The sequence below is a fragment of the Cavia porcellus genome, unplaced genomic scaffold (assembly GCF_034190915.1).
Source record: "Cavia porcellus strain 051 isolate PalLab524CR breed Dunkin Hartley unplaced genomic scaffold, mCavPor4.1 scaffold_32, whole genome shotgun sequence".
Taxonomy (NCBI): Eukaryota; Metazoa; Chordata; class Mammalia; order Rodentia; family Caviidae; genus Cavia; species Cavia porcellus.
The window spans coordinates 45,098,103-45,121,308 of NW_026947515.1; the positions used below are offsets into that span (position 1 = coordinate 45,098,103).

General features: G+C 44.7%; 1 protein-coding gene across 1 annotated transcript in view; it reads right to left on the bottom strand.

Moving 5' to 3' along the window:
- Positions 1 to 2,241: 2,241 nt before the first annotated feature.
- The window catches only part of Specc1 (sperm antigen with calponin homology and coiled-coil domains 1), a 315,008-nt gene continuing 294,043 nt past the window's right edge, over positions 2,242 to 23,206 (bottom strand). Inside the window, exon 16 of the mRNA XM_063242467.1 lies at positions 2,242 to 3,679. Within this exon, the coding sequence (XP_063098537.1) occupies positions 3,614 to 3,679 (66 nt within the window). The 3' untranslated portion in view covers positions 2,242 to 3,613. The remainder of the gene's footprint in view (positions 3,680 to 23,206) is intronic.

A 23,206-nucleotide genomic window follows, 5' to 3' on the forward strand; every position in this document is an offset into this window, starting at 1 on the left:
ACACACTGTAGCCTCCAGGCCTTGGGCTCAGCTCCAGCATTTTCTGTGACCAGAATCCCCAGTTGCCTTTTCCAGAGCCCAACCTTCTTAAGGAAATCATCCCATGATCGAAGTATGAAGGGTCTCCTAGAGCAGACGTGCACTTTACGGTGCAGTGTAAGTTCTATGTCACCAGTGTCACCCACCAGCAGAGCTTCAGCCTCTCAGCAGGTCCCCACCACAGCCAAGTCTAACACGGTGCCCTTTGTTAAGCACAACTACTCTCCCTCCCCACAAGGTTCAGGTGAACTATATTGTATTTCCTGATTCTATCAACCTGGGTCTCGAACTCAAGCTAGGATTTGATTGGCTTTGTTCTGTTTTATTTTGCTTGGTTTTATTCACTGTAAAATAAAATCAAAATAAATTTTTAAAAAGACTTAGACAATGAAAACTATAAATGTCATTGACAGAAATTAAGGAAGACCTAAATAATTGGAAAAACATTCCAGGTTTCAGGACTAGAAAACTTAATTAGGGGCCAGGGATTTAACTCAGTGGCATAAGCACCTGCCTGGCAAGCTCAAGGTTTTGAGTTTGATCCCTGGTACAAAAAAAAAAAATTAAGATAACAATACTACCAGATAGACCCACAGAAATTTTGAAATATTTTTCAGAAATGTTTTGGCTTCTTTGCAGAAACTGCTAAATTAATTCTAGAACTTATATGTCAATGCAATAAACTTAGAGTGGCCAAAAAAATCTTGAAAAATAGAAATGTTTGCTAGACAAACATTTCTTGATTTCAAAACTATGTAAAGCTACAGAAATCAAGATACTGTGACTTTGGCATAAAAACATACATAAATACGAATGGAATAAAATTGAGAGTCCAAAAATAAACTCTTACACAAATGGTCAAATGATATTTGACAAAGGTCCCTTAACACTTTTATGGGGGTGGGGACAGCCTTTTCAACATACATTGTTGAGACAACTAGGTCTCTGTGTCAAAAAGAAGAAGAGGAGGAAGGGGAGGAGGGGGAGGAAGAGGATCCCTACCTCACATCATATGGAAAAATGAACTTAAAAATGGATTTTAAAAATCCACATATAAGATTTAAAACTATAAAACTCTTAAAAGAAAATACAGGTAGCAATCTTTGTGAGCTTATGTTAGGAAACAATTCCTTAGTTATGACCCTGAAAACCCAATGAATCAAATAAAAAACATATTGGACTTCATCAAAATTTAAAAATTTGCATACAATGAAAAATATTATCAAAAGAAAGAAAAGACAGTCCACAAAAATGACAGAAAATGTTTGCAAATCATACATCTGATAATCTAGTATCCAGACCACTTTAACAAATGTTACAACTCAATAATAAGACAATCTGAGTTTTTAAATGGGCAAAGAATTTGAGTGTACATTTCTTTAAAGAAGACATATAAAAACAAGTCAGAGTTAGGCTTGGACCCTGCAGAGAGAAGTGACGTATCAGGCTGACGATGACTGGGTACTTTCACGGTCACCACACCTACCTGGTCAGTGGCGAAGCTGGGATATAAGTCAGGTGGATTTCAGCTGCCTTTGCTAGTGATGCCCACACTATCCCTGTACTGGGGCTACCTGCTGTTTCTAACCAGTGTTGATTTAATTTTAAAATATCGCATCCCACGTCAACCAGGAGTCCTGGGGAGGAATGAAGGTCCCAGCCTTCTGGAATACAAATGACCTCTAATACTGACCCTTTATAGAGGCTGGTGGTTGCAAGTGTCCCAGCTGAGGTAACACAGAGATTGAATTTGGATTCCTAGCCATCCTTCCCTGCTCTGAGATTGTGCAGAACTCTGTATATGCTGCTCTGTGTCTGCCCCAACATGTCTAATCCAACAGCCTTTCCTTCAACACATAGGGGACAAGAAAAGAGGCGCCCCCGATCAGTGGACCTGAGGGTCACCATCCAGGCCAACAGCAGGATCGAGGCTCTTTTCTGCCAGCTGTGAGTCTTCTGCCCACCCGGTCTCCTCCAGAAACCTTGATTTCCACCAGATGCTTTAGCTGTAAGTGATTGTCAAACCAGCTCTAGAGACTTCTTTGGTTCCTTCATTTGAAATGCTGCCCTCACTCCATCAGAAACCTCAGGTGGAAAATGTAATTTTTCAGCAGTGAGGGGCAAAAAAACACATTAGCTGAAGAAGCAGGAGTCATAAAGAGATTTTTAGAATCCATTAATCAGCTCTGACCACATATTGAATAATTTATTTTCATTTATAACCTTTATTTCATTGTTCCCAGGAGAAATATTAGACATTACCTCTGGCCCACTGCGCAGATTGGCTACTACCACAAATGAGGAGCTTGAGGAGGCACCACCGTGGCTCTCTGAGAGTAATCTTTCTTCCCTGCTTGCTAATGGAACCCCAGAGTTGTTTCTGGAATTGCCAGTAATACCAGTGCGGCCACCCTAGGGGATGAGTTATGACCAATTCAGGACAATCAGATAATCTCTTTTCCCTTTGCCAGTGACTGGTTTAAGGCAGTGATGGTGAACCTTTTAGAGCCTTCAATATAAATACAGGCCTCTGTGACACATGTGCCCCAACTCTCATCTAAAGATGGGCACGTAAATAATCCTAGCCAGTGGGACGTATGGAGAATTCTGCTGCAAGTTTCGGATCTCCTTCTTTGCTTTGTGTGAAAACATGGTACCCAAAGCCACGGCAGCCATTTTGAAACTATAAACTGACAGGTATCATCTGAAAACCAACACACTGAAAGGGATGGGGAGGGGCTGGGGATTTAGCTCAATGTTGGGGATAAGCCGGTGTTGGTCATATTTTGTAGGACTTGTAATAAAGCATCCTGCAGGATTCCTGGGGTCATAAATGTTTGGGGTCAAGGAAATCTTGGCCCCACATATTCAGGTGGAAGATCACATGACTGTGTTGGGATTGAAAAAATGATACCTCAAAGACTGGCACTTGGACCTGCCGAGGAGCCTCAGAAGCCACCGCACAGCCAGGGCCCCTCCGGCTGTCCCTTCTGTCCCCTCCTTCCAGTGCAGGAACAGGTGCCCTTTCAGCTTCCCGGACCTGCTGAGAGAACACAGCTGCCCTCCTTCAGTCTTCCAACTGAAACTTCATAAACCAGAAAAGACTAAACTTGTACTACAGGAAGAAGACAGGTCTGTCACCACACCTGGACAAAATTTCGTCCGTCACACACTACTGTCCTCTATTTTGAGAGTCATTTATAAACCACTGTTCTAGGGGTCAAACAGATTTTGTACCAGGTCACTGTGTCTTCTCCAAACCCAACGACTTCCTCTAAAAACCACTTACTGTTCCCCTACAAACTGTGTCCCTTTGCCAATCTCCCCTTCCCAAGGAGAGGAGGAGTGTCTTAACCACGGCCTCCTAGGTCCCTGTGACTGTCCCAGTCAGGTAATAAATTTGTACATCTTTTTGCCAATTAATCTTATCTTTGCCAGCTTATTCCAGAGAAGCTTCAGAGGGCAAAGGGGAAGTTTCCCTTCATCCCTGAGCTGGGATCCGGTGATGCAGCCTCCGTGGCAGGGTTGGCACTCTCCATGACTGGGGTCGCCTCCGTGACCCTCTGTTCCTCAATCACGAGATTAGAAAGCTGAATCCAGGGGTGTCCAGTGATGTCTGAGGCTTCTGCTCTCCAACTGCCTGTCAATCAGAGTCCAAGATGGAATGCTACATGTCACATCACAGTGCATCTAGATGTCCCCTCCAAAGCTTCACATGCTCAGAGGGCGGGTTGTCCAGCAGGGGCTGGTTCTCGGGTGTGGGCTGCTGGCCTGAAGGCTGTGGTGCTGGGATTAAATTGTGTGGTGCTGGGATTAAGGGTGTATGATTACTAAATTAGTCCACTGATTGGTTAAGCACAGTTCTGGGTACGGATAATGAGAAGGCGCACCTTGGGTGTGGGTGGCATTGCCCAGATGGTGGGTAGCCTGGTTGCTGGATGCTACTTACTGTTTCTTTGCTGTTTTTTTTTGTTTGTTTGTTTGTTTGTTTTTAAACCGGTACCACGGATCGAACTCATGACCACGCACTTGCAAGGCAGGCGCTTATGCTGCTGAGCTAAATCCCCAGCCCCTTATTTATTTTTTTTTATTTTTTTCTTTGCTGTTTTGCTGGTGTCTGCCCGCCATGCCTCGCTACCTTCTAACCAGTCAACTATGAACTGAAACTGTGAGCTAAATAACCCTTTCCTCCTTTAATTTTGGGTATCAGGTATTTTTGTCTTAGCAATGAGAAGATGATTCTGGGGAAGATACAAAAAAAAAGAAAGGACAATTCCCACCCATTTAAGAATAAAAATTGTAGCTGGGCATGGTGGCTCATTCCTGTAATCTCAGCACTCCGGAGGCTGAAGTGGGAGGATTGTTGCAAGTTCGAGACCAGCCTGAGCTACAAAGTGAGCTCAAGGCCAGCCTGAACTGCATAGTGAGACCCTGCCTCAAAAAAAAAAAAAAGAATAAAAATTGTAAGTCAGGCGCAGTGATATACACCTGTAATCCTAGTATTCGGAGGCTGAGGCAGGAGGATCACTGGATCCCAGGACTTTAGGTCCAGTCTGGGTAACATAGAAAGACCGTGTCTCTTTGAATGATGAATATACAGATGTAAAAATCTGTTCAGTGGGGGCTGGGGATTTAGCTCAGCGGCATAAGTGCCTGCCTTGCAAGCAGGCAGTCATGAGTTCGATCCCCGGTACAGATAAAAAGGAAAAAGACAGAAAAAAAAAAAAAAAAATCTGTTCCGTGTGGGAAAGTAAAAGTGGCCTTCTAGGGACTCAGGATGGAATCTGCAGCAGCTGGCCAAGGCAAAGTCTATCTCTGCCTGCTCTGTCTTACAGAATGTTTTCCCAGCCTGTTTTCCTCTTTTCCATGTCTTTAATCTTTTAACCTTAGGATGTCTGTTGTCATATAGAAATTTTCCATTTTATGTAGAAAAACCCATCCATCTCTTCCATTTATTGCTTTTGAGTTTCAGGTCTTCAGCTGAGAGTGAGAATCTAATTTTTTTTTTTGGTACTGGGGATTGAACTCATGGCTGCGTGCTTGCAAGGCAGGCGCTTATGCAGCTGAGCTGAATCCCCAGCCCAAGAATCTAATTTCTTTTTGTCTCCTCTATACCAAAGGCAAAGGCACAGCCTCCCTAGTGGGCACTGTTCCCACAGGCTGGAAGCACCTGCTTGGTCAGATTCAAAGTCCTCAGTATAACCTGGCGATCTGGGATGCTGGGCTGCCTCCTCTGTCCCTCCCCCTGCCTTCCTGTCCCTCGGATCCTTTTCCTTCTGCTCTCTGTCTCTCTCTTTCTCTGTCTCTCTGCCTCTCAGTCTCTGTGTGTCTCTCTCTGTGTCCGTCTCATTTGCTCATTTGCTGATACTGCGCTCACAGAGGCCCCGCGTCCTCACGGCGTGTTTCGGGGGGCCTCTCCCTCCTTCTCCTCCCTCCAACTTTGCTCAGCGTCCTCCCTCCTTGCGAGGTACCTCCTGGTCAAGTTTCAAACAAGCGCCGTCAGGCCAGCCTGTGCTGAGCAAACACTCAGGTGAGTATTATGCAGTTCAGCAGACACTATTTTCTCTAAATGGAAAAATCTGGACACTTTAATGATAGTTTTGAGATTTGGCACTTGAAACTGAGGTCAGGAAAATAACCATAATGCCCGGGGCCTGCTGTTTGTGAGCATTTCGAGGTGTTGCTGAGCCTAGAGCTAAGCTAAGTGCCCATGGTGCCTGCTCCATCCGATGCAAATCACCACCCTGGGAATTCAAATGTCTCTGTGTTGGCCCGAGTGGGGCGCATGAGTAAGCAGACGATCTTCCTGAGAGGCCCCTGAGCGCACGCCGAGGGATGGGTCAGCCCGGGGTCCCCTTTTCTCCACCTAACCTGATCCAGCTTTGACTCAGCAGTCACTGGCAGGAGATACATTCTGGACCAGCAAACGCTATGAGCTTGTGCCAGCTGTGTAGACTCAGAGCCATAGGATAGCCTCAGTTTCCCTACCTGACAGTTTCATCCCTCCTCCCTTCTTTTTTGCACAGGGATCACACCCAGGCCCCTGCACTTGCTAACTGTGTAGTCTACCTCTGAGTCACGCCCTCAGGCCCTCCTGTGAACCGTACTTGAGTATGCAGCTCAGTGGTGCTATGTCCATTCACATCGCTGTGAGCTGATACCATTATCCATATCCAGAGCGCCTTTCATCCTGTAACACAAAAACTTTATGCCCATTACACATCAACTTGCATTCTTCTGTCCCCTCGCCTCTGGAAGCACGGTACTATTTTCTCATAGAAGTGGGATCCTATAGTATCTGTCCTTTTGTGTCTGGCTAATTTCAGCATAATTTTCTAAGACTCACCCACATCGTAGCATGTTAAAGAACTTCCTTTTTAAATCCCTGGTATGGATAAACCATGTCTCCTTACTCACTCACCCTTCTATGGACACTTGGCTTGCTCTCACCTTTTGGCTACAGTGAATAATACTCGGTCTTTTTGTGGGGAGGGGTAGGGTCTCGCTATGTTGCGCAGGCTGCTCTCAAATTTCTGGGCTCATGAAATCTTTCTGCCTCCACTAGCTGAGTAGCAAGCCACCATTCTTGCTCAAGCTGACTGCCTTTGTTACTTTTCTCCTTGCTGAGACAAAATACCTGACAGCCAAAGTTAAAGAAGGAAAGGTTTATTTAGCTCACAGTTTGTAGAGGTTTCAGTTCACAATCAGCTGGCTCCAAGGGAAGGTGGGTGGTAGACAAGGATCACAGGAGAGAAACAGGTCCCGTCAGGCAGGAAGTAACAAACAAGGGCCCTTAACATCCTCTTCTGCCCCTTTTATCTTATCCAGGCTATTCAGGGAAGGTAGCACTCTCACTCTTTTTTTTTTTATCGGTACCGGGGATAGAACTCTTAATCCTAGTGCCCTTGAGCCCAGCACTATACCATGAATCACATACTCTAGATCCAGCCACCTCTGAAAAAGGCCCAACTATGACCACATGAGGCTTTGGGGGGACCTCTGGACACAAACCATAACATTGATTTTTGAGACAACATGGAAGGTGAGTACCCTGACCCTTAACCAGCTCCACAAGGAAGGCCCCCTAGCAGCCAGGCCAGCCCCCCACAGGCTGAGGACAGAAAAGCGTGCTCAGGTCCCTCCTTGCTGATCATATTACGGACTTGACTATTTGGGATCTGCTCTGTGGACCTGCGTGGGGGTCCCCTTGACATAGGGGAATGAAACTCCCAACCTACTATGTCTGCAAATTCATGTTCGCTAAAATCGAAGAATGAATTTTAGGAACAATGGAGGTGAAGAGCAGAATATATTTATTGAGAGAAAGAAAGCTTCTGTCTGAAGAGAGACAGAAGGGTCCTGAGCAGGTTGCCAAGGACTCTGACTTTTCCAGGGATTTTTTTAGAGTAAAACCATGAGTTTGGGGGGCGGAGGGGCTGGGAACTGACAAAGCAGATGGACATAAGGTGGGACCTAACTACAGTTAGTCAATAAGATTAATATTTCAGGTAAAATTGATTACATTAAGGACAAATGAGAAAGCAAGTCACTAGGAAGCGGGCATTCTTAGAGCTGTGACCTTTCCCCTAGCGAGATGGGATAGTGACTCCAGGGTGACAGGAAACTATTTAGAATATCAGTCCTAGGATGTGGATGCATTTGTTTGACCCTTTGTCTTGAGGCCTGGCCCAGAGCAGGAGCTGTCTGTCTCCCCCATAGTTGCAAACTATCTGGGCTTCTGCCCTGGCTCCTTGAGGACCCAGCCCTGTCTCACTGCCTGTAATATTTCTAACTAACTCTGCTGCCTGCAACCCCCTTTCCCCAATTCCATGGAAAAATTCCCCTGGCTTCTCTGGTGTGAGTTGAAGCCTCACATCCACACCACTGTGATTCCCCTCTCAGGTAAAACATTTATTTCCTTGTCTGACCCAAATATCCAGCTCTCCCTGAGCCGCAGATTTCTGCCGGGCCCCTGGGAACTCGTGGTGTCATCAGGAAGCCCTGCTCCTTCCGTTCTCCGACTTTTCTCTTCATCCCCTGCTCCAGCAGGAGCCAGATGCCCTGAGGAGCTGCTGCCCTCCGTGTCTACATGGGTGGCTGTTTGTGTTTCCCGAGCTCTGGCCCGCACAGGGCCGCAGCTGGTGTGCTTCCTTTTTTGTTCTTCTGGAAGCGTCCTCCTCCCTCTAGAGAGCTCAGTCTCTCCTGAGCCCTGCCTTCACAGGTGCCACCCAGGCATGTTGCTCGCTATAGTCACCTCTGACCTTCTGTCACTGTCCTCATTTTGGGAAGTTCTCTTGCCCTTTGATCTCAGCCCTCTCACCAGGTGCTAGCTCATCACTGAAGGCAGCTTCAGCGAGGCTGTTTAGTGAATTCTCAGGCCTGTCTCCCAGCCTTCCTTTCCTCCAGCCTACCTGTGGCCTGGCCATCGTGTCCTTGCGTCCTGGCCAAGGGCTAAGATTTGTTACTACCTGTTGTCTCCAGAATTTCGGTTCCAGGAGGCGCCTCCCCAGCACGGCCTCCCATTTTCTCTGCCTTCCTACAGCTGCACCAGCTGTGAAAATACAGCTGGCCACTCCTGCCTGGTAAACAGCACTGCCCCAGCCCCTCCCTCCTTGCCATGGAGGTGGCGTGGGATTTCACAGCCCCCTTCCCCAGCGCCAGGGTCTCAGCCTGGCCCACACGCAGGTCCTCCTGCCCAAGAACCTTGCTCCTTGCTGTGGGCTCCTCCACCAGCCTCTGCACAAACTCCGTCTGTTGCCCACAAGCTGCAGCTGCACTCCCATCCATCTGTCCTTTACGAGGAAGAAGAACACAAACGACACACCCACTAAGCCTACATCCCTTTCTGAGCCTCTCTGCATTTCTCTGTTCCTCTCTCCAACGAAACCCCACCCAAGCGAGGTCCTCCTTTGGTCTCCTCACCTGCCCCCCTCCGTGCTGACACCTCTTAGAAAGTCACCAGAACACAAGCCTTGCACAGCCCGACGGCCCTCTTCAAGCTCATCTTCACCAACATCACATCCCATCACTTTTTTTTTTCTTTTTTTTTGCAGAGCTGGGGATAGAATCCAGGACCTTGCGGATGCCAGGCAAAGCCTCTACTGCTGAGCTACACCGCCAGGCGGCGACAGGGTCTCATTAAGTGCTAAGTTGCCCAGGCTAGGTTCAAACTTGGGGTCCTCCTGCCTCAGCTTCCAGAACAGCCAGAATTACAGGTGTGTGCATCACCGTGGCTGACACTTGCTCTGTCCTGACACCCTGCTGCCGGGACCTCCTGCCTCCCTCCTTTCCTCCCGCCTCCCAGTGTGTGTGTCCAGGCCTCCCCCAGGAAGGCCCTGGGGCTCCGGTGTCCCATGCTTTTCTTTCTTCCTCCTGGGCTCCCAACTCCTGTTTCCCCTGCCTGTTCAGCTTCTCCACTTGCAAGCAGAAAGCTTTCTTCCATGACTTGAACATGGTGCACGCCAGCCAGAACTCATGCCGAGGCTCCAGGGTAGTGGTGTGGGAAGGTCTCGGCCTTTCAGAGCCCTTTTGATCCGAGGCTGGGCTGGTTCTCCAGGGAGCGGATTAGCTCTGGGGAGCCGGTTGTTGTAAAGCAAGCCTGGCACTCCCCACTTTGCACCAGGAGCTGAAGCAGCATGTGGCCCTCACCAGAAGCCAATCAAGTGCCAGAGCACACTTCGTGTCAACAGCAGCAAATTCTCAGTCCTCTCCCACACAGACCTCCTTGGTTCCTGTCTTTCATTCCTCAGAGCCACTCCATCTCCCCTGCTGGAACCCCAAGTCCCCTGGCCTCTTACCCAATATTGCAGTGGCCTCCTACCTGCTTTTATTTTATTGTTACACTGTTGTCCTTAGGCAACCACTTTTCTACATGACTCCAAACAGATGATTTAAAAATGTAAATTATGCCAGGCACGGCCTCATGTGCCTGTAATCTCAACTATGTGGGAGGCTGAGGCAGGAGAATGGCGAATGTAAACCCAGTCGGGCAGCTTAGTGAGACACTGTCCCAAAATAAAGAGGGCTGGGGATAGAGCTCAGCAAGAGTACTTCTGGGCGTGATCCCCAGTAATACAAAAAATAAATGTTTAAAACTAAAATAAGAATTTGGTATGTTAAACATATACAATATAATCAAATGAAATTTTAAATTAAATCATGCTCGGAGCCTATAATGACTTGTTTTTTTTTTTTTATCGGTACCAGGGATCGAACTTACAACCTCATGCTTGCAAGGCAAATGACTTCTGATAATGACTTCAGTCTGCTTTTCCTGAACCACCTTCTACCAATGCTGTACTTGGCTTTCCCACTGCCACCCTCATGTTCTGCCCATACATTTAGAAGCTCCCTGCCGCAGGGCCCTTGGACATGCTGTCTACAGCACACCTCGCTCACTTACCCACTTACACCATTCACATGAGTCAATTCACAATTCTTCAAATTGTATCAGCAACCCCAAGAGCCTTTCTCTGGACACAGTCCCTGGAATAGCTCCTGCGCCCATCCACACTCTTTCACACCTGCCTCTGCTTTTCTTCCTAGCAATTACCACTACCTGTCCCCTTGGGTGGTTGGCTGCTTTTTTGTCTGTGTCCCCCAGCAGCACATGAGTTCCAAAAGGACACACCTGAGTTGTCTTGTTCCTTTGCATGTCCCTAGCACCTGGTAGAGGGCTGGGCACAGAGGAGCTCTGTGGAATATTTGCAGGTGAACCTTAGGGGTGCTCAGGAATGCGGGGCTGACAGTGTGGTGGTGAATAAAACCCACACTCAGACCAGCAGCCAGCTGTTTGAAACAGTAGACTGTGAAAAGCAGCGTGAGTGGCTCTATCCCTGAACTCTAACCTAGCCCCCTACCGACATTTGTGATTTGCTCTTTCGGATGAGAAGAATTCTCACACAATTGGTAACGTGAACACATAGCTGGGTACCGTTCCTCTTGGTAAACGTGGAGGTAGGTATCACAACGAACTTCGGAAAGACAGGAAAAGACAGCAGGCTGCTGTCCTTTGTCATAAACCTAAAAACCACTTAGCTTCTTAATGATAAGCTTGCATTCCTATGGAAGGAAGTAAATGTACTTACAAAAGGTAGATGAGGGTAAATCCTAAATGCACCACGGATTTAAAAGAGCACTGAGTTCTAGGACTGGGGAGCTCAGGGTAGAACACCGCTTAGTGTGTGTGGGGTCCTGGGTTCTAGCCCGGAAAGGGAAAACATAACAGTGAAACTTCTAGAAGAAAACATCGCACTGTCCTTTCTACGCTGAGAATGCACCAACCCATAAAAGAAAAGATAATTGGAAAAAAAAAAAAAAAAAAAAAAAAACCTCTTCCGTATGACAAAAACAAATCATCCTATGCAAAGGGAAAGATAAATAGCCATCTGGGAAAACATTTGCAACTCAAATTTCAGATACTAGCTCTTTAGTATACAAAAGCTTCAAGATGAGGTTTCTAAATACTCATTAAGAAATACAAGCAAAGGCTACAATGTGGCAAGTCACACAAAAAGAAGCTCAGATAGACATTGTGGGGTTTTTGTTGCTGTTTTTTTTTTTTTTTTTGAGACAGTCTTTCTGTGTAGTTCAGGCTGGCTTTGAACTCACAGTGCAGCCCAGGTTGGCCTGAATCTTATGACGATCCTCTTGCCTCAGCCTTCCAAGTGCCAGGATTACAGGTGTGCAACACCATACCTGGCTCAAATAAAATTTTAAAACACATTCAGCCTCATTTATAATAAAATGCAAATGAAATCTAAATTCAGATGCCATTTTTTACGTAATCCAAAAGTCAGTCTGATAACTCCCTCTGTGGCCAAACTGAGGAAAAGATCCACCTCCACATGGTGCCAGGGAGATTCCTCCCCACAGAGGTGCCTGGCAGCTATCTCCGAGGCTCTATGGCAAACACCCTCGGCCCGGCAGGTGTATTTGAGTCACACACATACATACCTGCACAGAACTAACTACATTTTACTAAGAGCAAAAGCCCAGAAGGAGCCCTGGGTTCACCATCTGTGGGGCAGCCCTTGTTCCTGGCTTCCCTGGAACAGGCCTCTTTCAGACCTCTGCCCCAGCACAAGGAAGGAGCCCTTCCTTCACTCTCCAAAGGGTCTCGAATTGGGTCACAGATGATCTCAATCCTTCTGCTGCCATAATAAAATACCACAGGTAGGATACTTTATAAAAAAAAAGACATCATCTGTCACAGTTCTTTGGACCAGGAGGTCCAGTGTCAAAGTGCCTACATCTGGTAAGGGCCTCTGTGTACATCTTTGCACAGTGGGAAGTGGGAAGGCCAAGCATGCCTGAGGGTCAGAGAGGGACAGGGCCGAATTTATCTGTGTTTTTTTGAGACAGGGTCTCAGTGTGTAGTTCAGGCTGGGTTTGAACTCATCATGTAGCCTAGGCTGGTCTCAAATTTATGTCAGTCCTCTTGCCTCAGCCTCCTGAGTCCTGGGATTACAGGCACAAGTATTTTTTTTTAACAGGTACAAATGTATCTTTTTATCAAGAACTGACCACAGGCAGGGGGTGGAGGCACCCCATGTAATACCAGCACTTGGGAGGCAGAGGCAGGAGAATCACTCTGAGTTTGAGGCCAACCTGGGCTACACAGTGAACTCAAGCCCAGCCTGAGCTACACTCTGAGAACCTGTATCCAAAAAAAAAAAAAAAAAAAAAAAAAAAAAAAAAAAAAAGAACTGACTATGAAACAAACCTATTCTCATGTTGGTTCAGGCCTAAAATCCACTCAGGGGGCTGAGGGAACAAGAGGATCACTGTGAATTCAAGGCCAGCCTGGGCTACATAGTGAGTTCAAGACCAGGCTGACCTGCTGAGCAAGGTCCTGTCACAAAAAACCAGAACTAGGATGGAAGCCGTGCATCCCCTTGTAGCAACCCGCTGATTTGGAGGAACACAGACTAAGATGATAGCAACCAAAGTAAAAAACAGCCTAAAGCTTGTACTGTTTGATTAACTTTGCAAGTACTGAGCAAGTATTTGGAGGATAATAATATGCAATATAGTAACTACGGCAGATTCTCTACTGTCTTATTTTTTCAGATTCAGTATCACCGTTTTGTTTTGCTTCATTTTATTGTTCTGTTTTACTCCCTGTAAAATAAATAAACAACAACAACAACAAAAAACCCCAAAACAACCAAACAGAAGGATTTAGGATTAGGAGCCTGTTTTAAAAAAAACAACCAGGAAGGAAACGGCATGGTCCCTTTGGGCAGACTGTGTTGGATTATGCTGAAGCTACAGTTTTTTGCCATCTTTTTTACCTGTCTTTATTTCTTCCATCTATCCTCCGTCATCCATTCTTTGCCGCTTAACTAATCCTGACTGATAATAAGTGAGCCGATGTAACACTGAGGAGATATTAATTTGAGGATCCAGTTTGGGTGTGGTGACAAGATTTACTTTCTTAGAATTTTTGACATTTCCTGTAAGATTTACACACTAATGGGAAATGGATCCTCCAGTTTCCGGTTTCGTGTCCTGAGAATTTCAGAGAAGATGATGATGACCATGCTGATGACCAGGAAAGAGCAAGAGATTGAAGCCTCCCGCCCCTGGCTCTTCTGGGCTGAGAGCCTTTGGAAGGGCGGCCTTGGGCCTCCACTGGACAGAAAGCTGCCTGTTGCTTTAAGTTGTAAACAGGACCCAGGAGATGCTTGGAACCAGGTCTGCCTGAGATCTGCCAAATCCCCAGGCTTCCCTTCTCTGCTCTCTGCTGGGAAACAGGTTTCCACTGTCTGAGGAGAGGAGAAATCCTGCACGGCCTGGGGACATGAAATTCGTGTCTGTCTGCCTGACTCATCTTGGCAAGGTTAGGACGCCAGAAAATGTTCTTGGAACCAAATGCCTGTTTCCCATATTGCCATATACAACCAGTTCCCGAAGCAGAATCTTTCAGACAGGTCCAAAGGGGCTCCGGGGACCCCGTCAGCACTGCGTCACCTGATTTGTAGCCCCCAGATGCCTGAGATTACACAATCTGTGGTTCATCCTGCCGGCACTGGCCTGGGGTTCTCCAGCTGGGCTCCCACCATCCCAGGATGAGCCCACCTGTGGGTTTCCCAGCTTTACAGGACAAGCATCCGCACAATATTCTGACGTACCTTTCTGGCATGTTGTTTCATTCAGAGATTTTTGAGGGGTGAAGTCATCATTTTTATATTAAGTAGCTCCTGATATTTTATGAAAGAAATAGAGACCGTAAAAATGCAAAACCGACCAGGTTGGTGACGCACATCTGTCATCTCGCCATTTAGGAGGCTGAGGCAGGAGGGTCACTGAGAGTTTGAAGCCCAACCTGGTCATACAGTGAGCTCAAGGCCAGCCTGAACTGCATAGTGAAACCCTGTCTCAAAAAGACAAAAACAAAAACAACCAAAAACAAAGGAGGATCACTGCAAATTCGAGACCAACCTGTAGAGCTATATAGTGAGAATCTGTCACACACACACACAAAAAAAACCCTTAAAGACTTATTTAAGGCTTCTAAACGAAAGACTTCTAAAAATGTAGTACACAGCTCCAAACCATTGGAAACCCCTAAGATTTCCCCTTTGGGGTACTTTGGTGGGGGGAAAATATTTAAAATTCTGGTTTATAGGATTTTAAACTCTTAGTCATTGAAAATATCCTTGATATAAGATATTAGGGTGTGGCAAAGCTAGCTAGGGAAGTAGGTGTGGCCTGTTAATTACAAGATCCTGGAACACTTGGGCAGAATGGTTCCCAAGCCCTGCACGTGAACTTCTCAAGAGAACACCATCTGATCTCCCCCAGACTGGCCTGGGCCTGAGGATGGGTCCAGCACCACAGGACCCCGAGGCAGAGATTCCGGCAGGTTTCCTGGAGACGTGGACAGAGGAAAAGGACACAGATGCTGGGAAGAGCTTGCTTTGGGAGTCTCTCCTGATTCCTCTAGGCCTATTTGTACTTTGCTTTGTTCTCTTTGACTTGGTCTAAGCTTGCTCTGCAGAGCCCTTTACTTTTACCTTTTCAAATAAACTTTGTCACGCTTTTTACTGGTTTCATTCAATTCTTTGTTCGAGATGAAAAGAACCTGGAATCTAAGGAGAGGCAAAAACCAAAAAACCAGTACCATTTGGCAAGCCACTTTGAGGAGGAGCTACCTGATAACAGCACCACGATGCATCCAATGCTGTCCAGACAGATTCAACCAATTCCTTCATGAAGAAAGGTTTTTATAAAAGGAGAGTGGAGAAAGTTGACCCTGTCCATCCAAATAGCCCAGAGCCTTGTCCTGCCCTGTGGAGCCGCCCTTCCCCGCACCCTCCAGGAGGTTCCTCTGTACCTGGTGGCTCCTGATGGCTTCGGGAGGCTCAGCCTCTGCAATGTGTCTGCCCGTGCTCTTCCAGGCAGGCATTCTGTGATGAACAGACGGTGCCAGCACAGCAAGAGAACAAAGAGAGAGTCCATGATCTGGTGTACTATGTGGTCCATAGTTGGGGGTGAGACATTCACCCAAAGGGGACTGAACACAGCACCTTGCGTATGCAAGGCAAGAGCTCTACCACGGAGCTACATCCCCAGCTCCCATAGCTGGATATTTGTACACGTGACAGTGACTCTGAGGGAGAAGTGAAGGCTGCACTGAGAGATGATCCCAGAGGGTGAGGGGCAGTCTTCAGACAATTCATAAAGCTTTGTGGGCATGGGCAGGCAGAAGATGGTGGCAGGGATGACTCAACTGCCTGTAGCAGGGCATGAAGGGGGCCTTCTGAAGGCTTTTTGCAGGAAATTTCGAGCCAGGAATGGTGGCACATGCCTGTAATCCTAGCACTTGGGAGGCTGAGGCAGGAGGTTTGCTTCGAGTTCTAGGCCAGTCTGTACTACAGTGAGTTTAAGGCCAGCCTGGACTACACAGAAAAACCCTTTCTCAAAAACAAAACAAAGGGGCTGGGGATTTAGCTCAGTGGCTTCTGAGCTTGCCTGGCAAGCACGAGGTCATGAGTTCGGTTCCCGGATTTAGCTCCGCGGCATAAGCACCTGCCTTGCAAGCAGGTGTCGTGAGTTCGATCCCCAGTACCGATAAAAAGTTAAAAAAAAAAAAAACCCAGGATGGTTTCTAATATGCTCTAGGCATTTGGAAGAAGACGCCTTTAGTGAGATACTATATTGGATGAGGACAGGGAGACTGTATTAGTTCATTTTGTGTTGCTAAACTGAAATACCTGTGGCTGGGTAACTTACTAAGAAAGAGGTTTGCTGATTTATAGTTTCAGAGGCTGAAAGCTCACATAACAGTGCTGGCTGTGGCAAGTGCTCGCCTGAGCTGTGTCCCGTTATGGGAGATGGCATCATGGTGGAAGTATGCACAGGAGGCGAGATCACGTGGTGAGACAGGAACCGAGAGAGGGGAGGGCACAGTCTTGGCCTTTTTATAAAAGCCTTCTCAAGAACTAGCTCGGGATCTCAAGGACAACTCATCATTCTTATCCTAAACAGGCCCTCCTGGAGGAGGGGACCTACGACCTCATCACTGCCTACTGTGTCCCACTCTTTGAAGGTCCCACTGTCCATTAATATGGGCACACTGAGAACCAAGGCTCTAACACAGGCACCTCTGGGGGCAAACTACGTCCAGCCACAGCAGAGTCCGCCATGCTTTCTTTTCTGAGGAGGAGGTGCTGGGAAAGCCACCTTGCAACATTTGGGGTGTTTTTATTTGTAGCTGCCATCACTGCACACTTAGCACCGCCATCCGCTGCCCAGGGAACAGAGAAGAATCACAACGTCTTGCCGCAGCCTGAGAAGCCCAGACTCTGCGTGCTGGTGGTGGGCTGTGACCCTGTCTGGTTTGAATCACTCAGGGTTTACAATTTGTTTAGCTGAGAGCTCCTCCTGCCCGGGCCTCTGGCCTCCTGTTACAAGGTCCTGCTTGTCCTGCTGCCAGCAAAACCTGAGATTCAGATCAATGATAAACAGTTTTTAATAGAAGTATGCCCCGAATGTTACAGGAGGTGTACTTCTGCTAAGAAGTTATTCACTGTTTATCTGGACTCCAAATTTAACTAAGCTTCCTATCTTTTATCTGGTGACCCTACAAAACTCATAGACCAGGTCCTTTTGGGCCACTTGTCAGGGAACTCCCTGAAAAAACTCTTGTGAACATTTTGCAGCTGCTGTTCCTCCCATTCCCCTTTGAACATGTTCTTCCTACTTCCCAATATCTACCCTCCACTAAGTTCCTTATTTACCCTTTGGGTTTCTCACACAAGAGAAACAATGCGATATTTAAACTGTGTGTCTGATTTATTTCACTTTTAAGACGATGGCCTGGAAGGCCAGGGATTTAGCTCAGCAGCTGAAGTGCCTGCCTGGCAAGCACAAGGTCGTGAGTTTGAGCTCAGGTACCAGAAAAACAAAACAGAACAAAGATGATGGCCTGGGGGGCAGCCACTTCCAGATCATGGCAGAGCGGTGAGGTATGTATTTATATAATACTGCATGTTCTTTATCCATTCATCTGTTGATGGGCATAGGGCTCTTTCCAAGATTTACCTATTATGAATTGTGCTGCTATAAACATGGGTGTGCATATATCACTGTGGTATGATGCTTTTAACTTTTGGGAAGATACTTAAGAGTATCTTGTGGGTCAAATGGAACCTCTAGTTTTAGTTTTTTTGAGGAATCTCCGTAGTAGTTGTACTAATTTGCATTTCCACCAACTATGTAGGAGGGTTCCTTATCCCCATATCCCCACCAGCATTTGTTATTGGTTGATTTCTTGATGGTAGCCATTCTTTCTGCGATGAGATGGAATCTCAGTGTTGTTTTAATTTGCATTTATTGAATGATCAGAGATGTTGAGCATCTGCTCATATATTTATTTTCTGTTTGCCCTTGATCTGAGAAGTGTCTATTCATTTCAGATTCCCATTTTTGACTGGGTCTTTAAATTTGAGAGGAGTCTGTTTTGTTTTGTTTTTTTGAGTTTATATATTCTAGATGTTAGTCCTTTGAGGAATAGCTGGTAAAAATTTTTTCCCATTCTGTGGGTTATCTCTTCACCCTGTTGGTGAGTTCTTCTGCTATGCAAAAACTTTTTAATTTGATGTGATCCCAGTTGTTGATCCTTTGTAATACTTCTTAGACAATCAGGGCTTTGTTTCTAAAGCTGCCTACACCTATGTGTTTAAAAGTTTTACCTATGCTATCTTTCAGCAAATTAAATGTTTCTGTTTTAATATTTAGATTTTGGTCCCTTCTTATTTTAGTTTAATGCGTAATGAGGGATGTGGGCCAAGTTTCTATTTTCAGCACGTGGAAACCCAGTTTCCCCAGTTACTAAAGAGGCTATCCTTCTTCCAGTGAACATGTTTGGCTCTTTGTCAAAGATAAGGAGCTGAGTGTACATGGAGTTGTTTCTGCATTTTGTAATCTGTTCCACTGATCCTCAGGCATGTTTTTGGCTTGTATATGCTGTTTTTATCACAGTAGCTTTTTTTTTTTTTTTGTCTTTTTCCTTTTTATCGGTACCAGGGATCGAACCCACGACTGCCTGCTTGCAAGGCAGGCGCTTATGCTGCTGAGCTAAATCCCCAGCCCCCAAGTAGCTTTGTAGTATAACTTCAAATTGGGGATTACAGATGGGCATGGTTGCACATACCAGTAATCCCAGTATTTGTGAGGCTGAGGCAAGGGGATTGTTGTCAGTTTGAAGACAGCCTGGCTACATAGTGAGTTCAAAGCCAGCCTGGACTACACAGCAAGACCTTGTCTCAAACAAAACAAAACAAAACACTAAAAAAGCAACAACAAATCAAGGATTGTGATGTTCCTTGCTTGCCTCATTCTTATGGCTCAGAATTGCTTTTGCTATCCTAGGTCTCTTCTTGTTCCAACTGAACTTTAGGATTGTTTTTTGTAGTTGTTGGAAGTATGCTATTGGTAATATTGCATTAACCCTGTATAACCAATTTTGGAAGTAAGGACATTTTCACTGTACTGGTTCTGCTTCTCCAAGAACAGGGGATAATTTTCCACTTTCTGATACCCTCCTCGATCTCTTTTTTTCAGAGTACTGTAGTTTTCAATGTATAGTGCTTTCACTTCATTCTTTACAATGATTCCTAAGTACTTTGTTTTTCTTGATGTTACTGTGAAAGGTGTTACTCCTCTAATTTATCTCTCATTGACTTTGTTATTCATATACAGGGATTTGTATCTGGTACAAATGCAAAATTGAATGTTGATATTTGAGTACTGACTTTTGATAGCTGAGTGTTGATTTTGTATCCTGCAATGCTGCCAAATTTGGGTATTAATTCCAGGAGTCTTTTGGCGGAGCTTTTGGGGGTCTTCTACGTAGAGTATCATGTCATTCGCAAACAATGATAATTTAACTTCTTCCTTTCTAATCTATTTATTTCTCTTCTCTAATTGCTCTGGCTAATGTTTCCAGAACTATATTAAACAGGAGCAGTGATAGTGGGCATCCTTGTCTTGTTCCTGATTTTAGAGCAAAACTTTTAGTTTTGACCATTTGGTATAATGTTGGCTATTGGTTTGTATGAACTGCCAAAGCAAGCACTTTTTTTTTTTCTGCTGGTGGACCTGGAGATTGAAACTAGCGCCTTGCATATGCTAAGTAAATACTTTACTATTGAGCCATATCCCAGCCCTTGGATGTTGGTTTGTGATAGATGGCTTTTACTGAACTGAGATAAAGACCTTTATTCCAATTTTCTGTAAGTTTTAAAAAATTACTATTGTGAATTGGACATTGTCAAATGCTTTTTCTGGTGTCTACTGTGATGCTCATGTACTTTTTGTCCTTGGTTCTGTTAAGTGGTGTACTGCATTTGTTGATTTGTATATGATGAACCATCCCTGCATCTCTGGGATGCATTTCTCTCGGTCATGGTGGATAATCTTCTTGATGATCTGCTGCACCCTGCTTACCAGTATTTTATTGAGGATTTTTGCATCTATGTTCATTGGTGAGACTGGCCTATAATTCTCTTTCTTAGTTGGGTCCTTCTCCAGTTTGGGTATCAGTGTGATGCTTGCTCCCAGGAATGAACTTGGGAATATTGTTTTTCTTTCAGTTTCATTAGAAAGCTTGAGGAATAGTGTCACTAGATCTTTTCTAAAGTCTTGCAGTTCAGCAGTGACTCCATCAGAGCCTGGGCTGCTTTGTTGGTAGTTTTTTTTTTTAATTACTTCTTCAAATTTCATTGATTGATATTTAGAATCTTTATATCTTCTCGATTCAGTTTTGGTAATTCATATGTATCTAGGAATCTGTCCATTTCTTCTGCATTTTCCATTTTATTACAATAGAGGTTCTCAAAGAAGGTATTGATGATCGGGATTTCTGCAGGAGCTGTTGAGATTTCACCCTTTTCATTAATTGTGTGGATTTGAATCTTTTTTGTTAAGGTTGGTCAATTTTATTTAATCTTTCAAAGAACCAACTCTTCATTGATTTTTTGATACTGTTTACTTAGTCTCTACTGCATCGATTTCTGCTTTGATCCTTATCATTTCCTCTCTCCTACGAGCTTTGGGCTGGACTCACTCTGGTTTTCTGGGATTTCACCACTGTAAATTTCCCTCACGGATCCTTTCACTGGGTCCTCTAAGTGTGTTGTATCAGCATTATCATTTAACTGTCAAAACTGTCTACTTCTTTAGTTTCATCTGTGACCAGCTGGTCACAGGAGGGTGTTTTCAGCTTTGGTAATTCATATGTATATCAGTCAGTGTTTTACTAGGAAAGTATATACAGCACAAGATGTAGAAATGTGCAAGGATTTGTAAGAATGGCTTATGATGGCCATCTAGAGTCGGACGAGGAGGAGTGTGGAGGGTTCAGTCCAAAGTCTGGAGCGCGCTGCAGTGTCCAATGCAGACCTCTTAGGAGGAGGCCAACAGATCTGCGCTGGAGGGCTGAAGCATCTGTGCCCGAAGAGGTAATAACGTCCAACGTGAAGGTGAAGGCTGGAGCTTCTCTGAAAAAGCAGAAGCAGATCTGTCCTTCCTCATTGTCCCTTTATGTCACTCGGGTGAGGAACTGCCCTGGGGTGAGTCTCTCACATCCGATGTGGAATTGCTGAGCTGATTGAGTTCAACTTCCTTAACTGAACTTCTCAAGTTGGCCCAATCAACCTCACAATGTATTTCTAGGAAACCGTCCATTCTTAGTTTTCTATCTTAGTAGGATACAGGTTCTCAAAGTAGGTACTGGTGTTCTGGATCTCTACAGGGTCTGCTGTGATTTCACCCTTTTCATTCTTAATTGCATGGATTTGGAGCTTCCTTTTTTAAAAATAAGGTTGGCTAGGGATTTGTCTATTTTATTTAATCTTTCAAAGAACTAACTCTTTGATCATTCTTTGTATTGTTTTCTTTGTCTCAACTGAATTAATTTCTGCTGTAATCTTTTCCTCCCTCATATACACTTTGGGTTTAACTTGCTCTTCTTTCTCTAGAACCGTGAGGTTCAACATGAGGCTGTTTACTTGAGCTTGCTCTGTTTTTTTGACGTTGGAATTCATTGCTCATAAAGTTTCCTCATAGGACTGCTTTCATTGTGTCTCATAAATTCCAGGGTTTTATATTGGCATTACTGTTTAACTGCAGAAACTGTTTAATTTCTTCCTTAATTCTGTCTGGTTGTTCAGGAGGGTGTTAATTTCCATGTCTTTATGTAGTTTCTTTTGCCATTTATTTCCAAGTTCATTGCACTATGATCTCATAATATGCATGGGATAATTTCAATTCTTTTGCACTTACTTAAGCATGTTCTATGAGCTAGTATGTGGTCTGCTTTGGAAAAGCCCTGTGTGCTGCACAGAAGGTGTATTCTGTTGTTGTTGAGTGGAACACTCTATAGGTATCTACTTAGTCGATTTGTTTAAAGGTTTAGTTCAGCTCTGATATTTCTTTTTTGAATTATTTTGTCTAATTGATCTATTTGTGACAGTGGGGTATTGAGGTCCTCCATTACAATTGTACTAGTGCTTACCTGATTTTTCATGTCCTCCAGTGCTTGTTTGATGTAGTTTGGTACATTGGTATTTGGTGCATCTATATTTATGATTGTTATCTCTTCCCCTTGGACTGTTTCCTTAACAAGTATCTAGTGACCTTCTTTGTCTCTTCTGATCAGTCTTGGCTTGAAATCCACTTTGCTGCAAATAGAATAGCTACCCCTGCTTTTTTCTGGGTTTCTATCACATGGAGTATTGTTTTCCACCCTTGGAATTTCAGTCTATGAATTTCTTTTTGAGTTAAATGTTTCCTGTATGCAGAATATTGCTGAATTTTGTTTCTTGATCTAGTTTGTCAAGCAGATTCTTTTGATCGGTGAATTGAAACCATTCACACTGTTGGTTATAACTGATACGTATTGATTTATTCTTGTTTTCCTGTTGTTGATTCCATCTCTTTCCCTGCTGTTCAGTTGCTTGCCTTGACTGGCACAATCCATTCCATTGGGAGTCTTGGAACTGTCTGCACTGCCTTTCTTCAGAATATCCTTCAGAACCTTTTGTAGTGCTTGTTTGGTGGTCATTAATTTCTTCGGGTGTTCTTTACATGGAAGTATTTTATTTCTCCATCAATTTTAAAAGATGATTTTGCAAGATACATCAATCTTGGTGGGAGATTGCTTTCTTTTAGAGCTTGAAATGCTACACTCCAAGTTCTCCTTGACTTAAGCATTTGTCTGCTCTGATTCTATAAATTTTCCTTTATAGGTAATTTTTTTGTCTAACAGCTTTTTAGCATTCTCTGCTTGTGCTGAATTTCTGGAATCTTGACTGTTATATGCCTTGCTGTAATTTTTTTCTGCTCATGATTATTTGAGGTGGTATCTTGAATTCTTTTTCCATAGTTGGAAAGTTTTGTGCTACTATTTTTGTGAACAAGTTTTTTTTTTTAATGATCTTTGTGCTATCTTCTGATTCTTCATTGATTCCAATTAATCTTATATTAGGCTTCTTTGGATCATATAGCAGCTGGACTGATTGATTTTTCATGGACCTTGTTTTTTTTTTTGTCTTTTTGAGACAGGGTCTCACTATGCAGTTGAGGCTGGCCTTGAGCTCACTTTGTAGCCCTGGCTGGCCTCAAACTCTCAATGATCCTCCTGCCTCAGCCTCCCAAG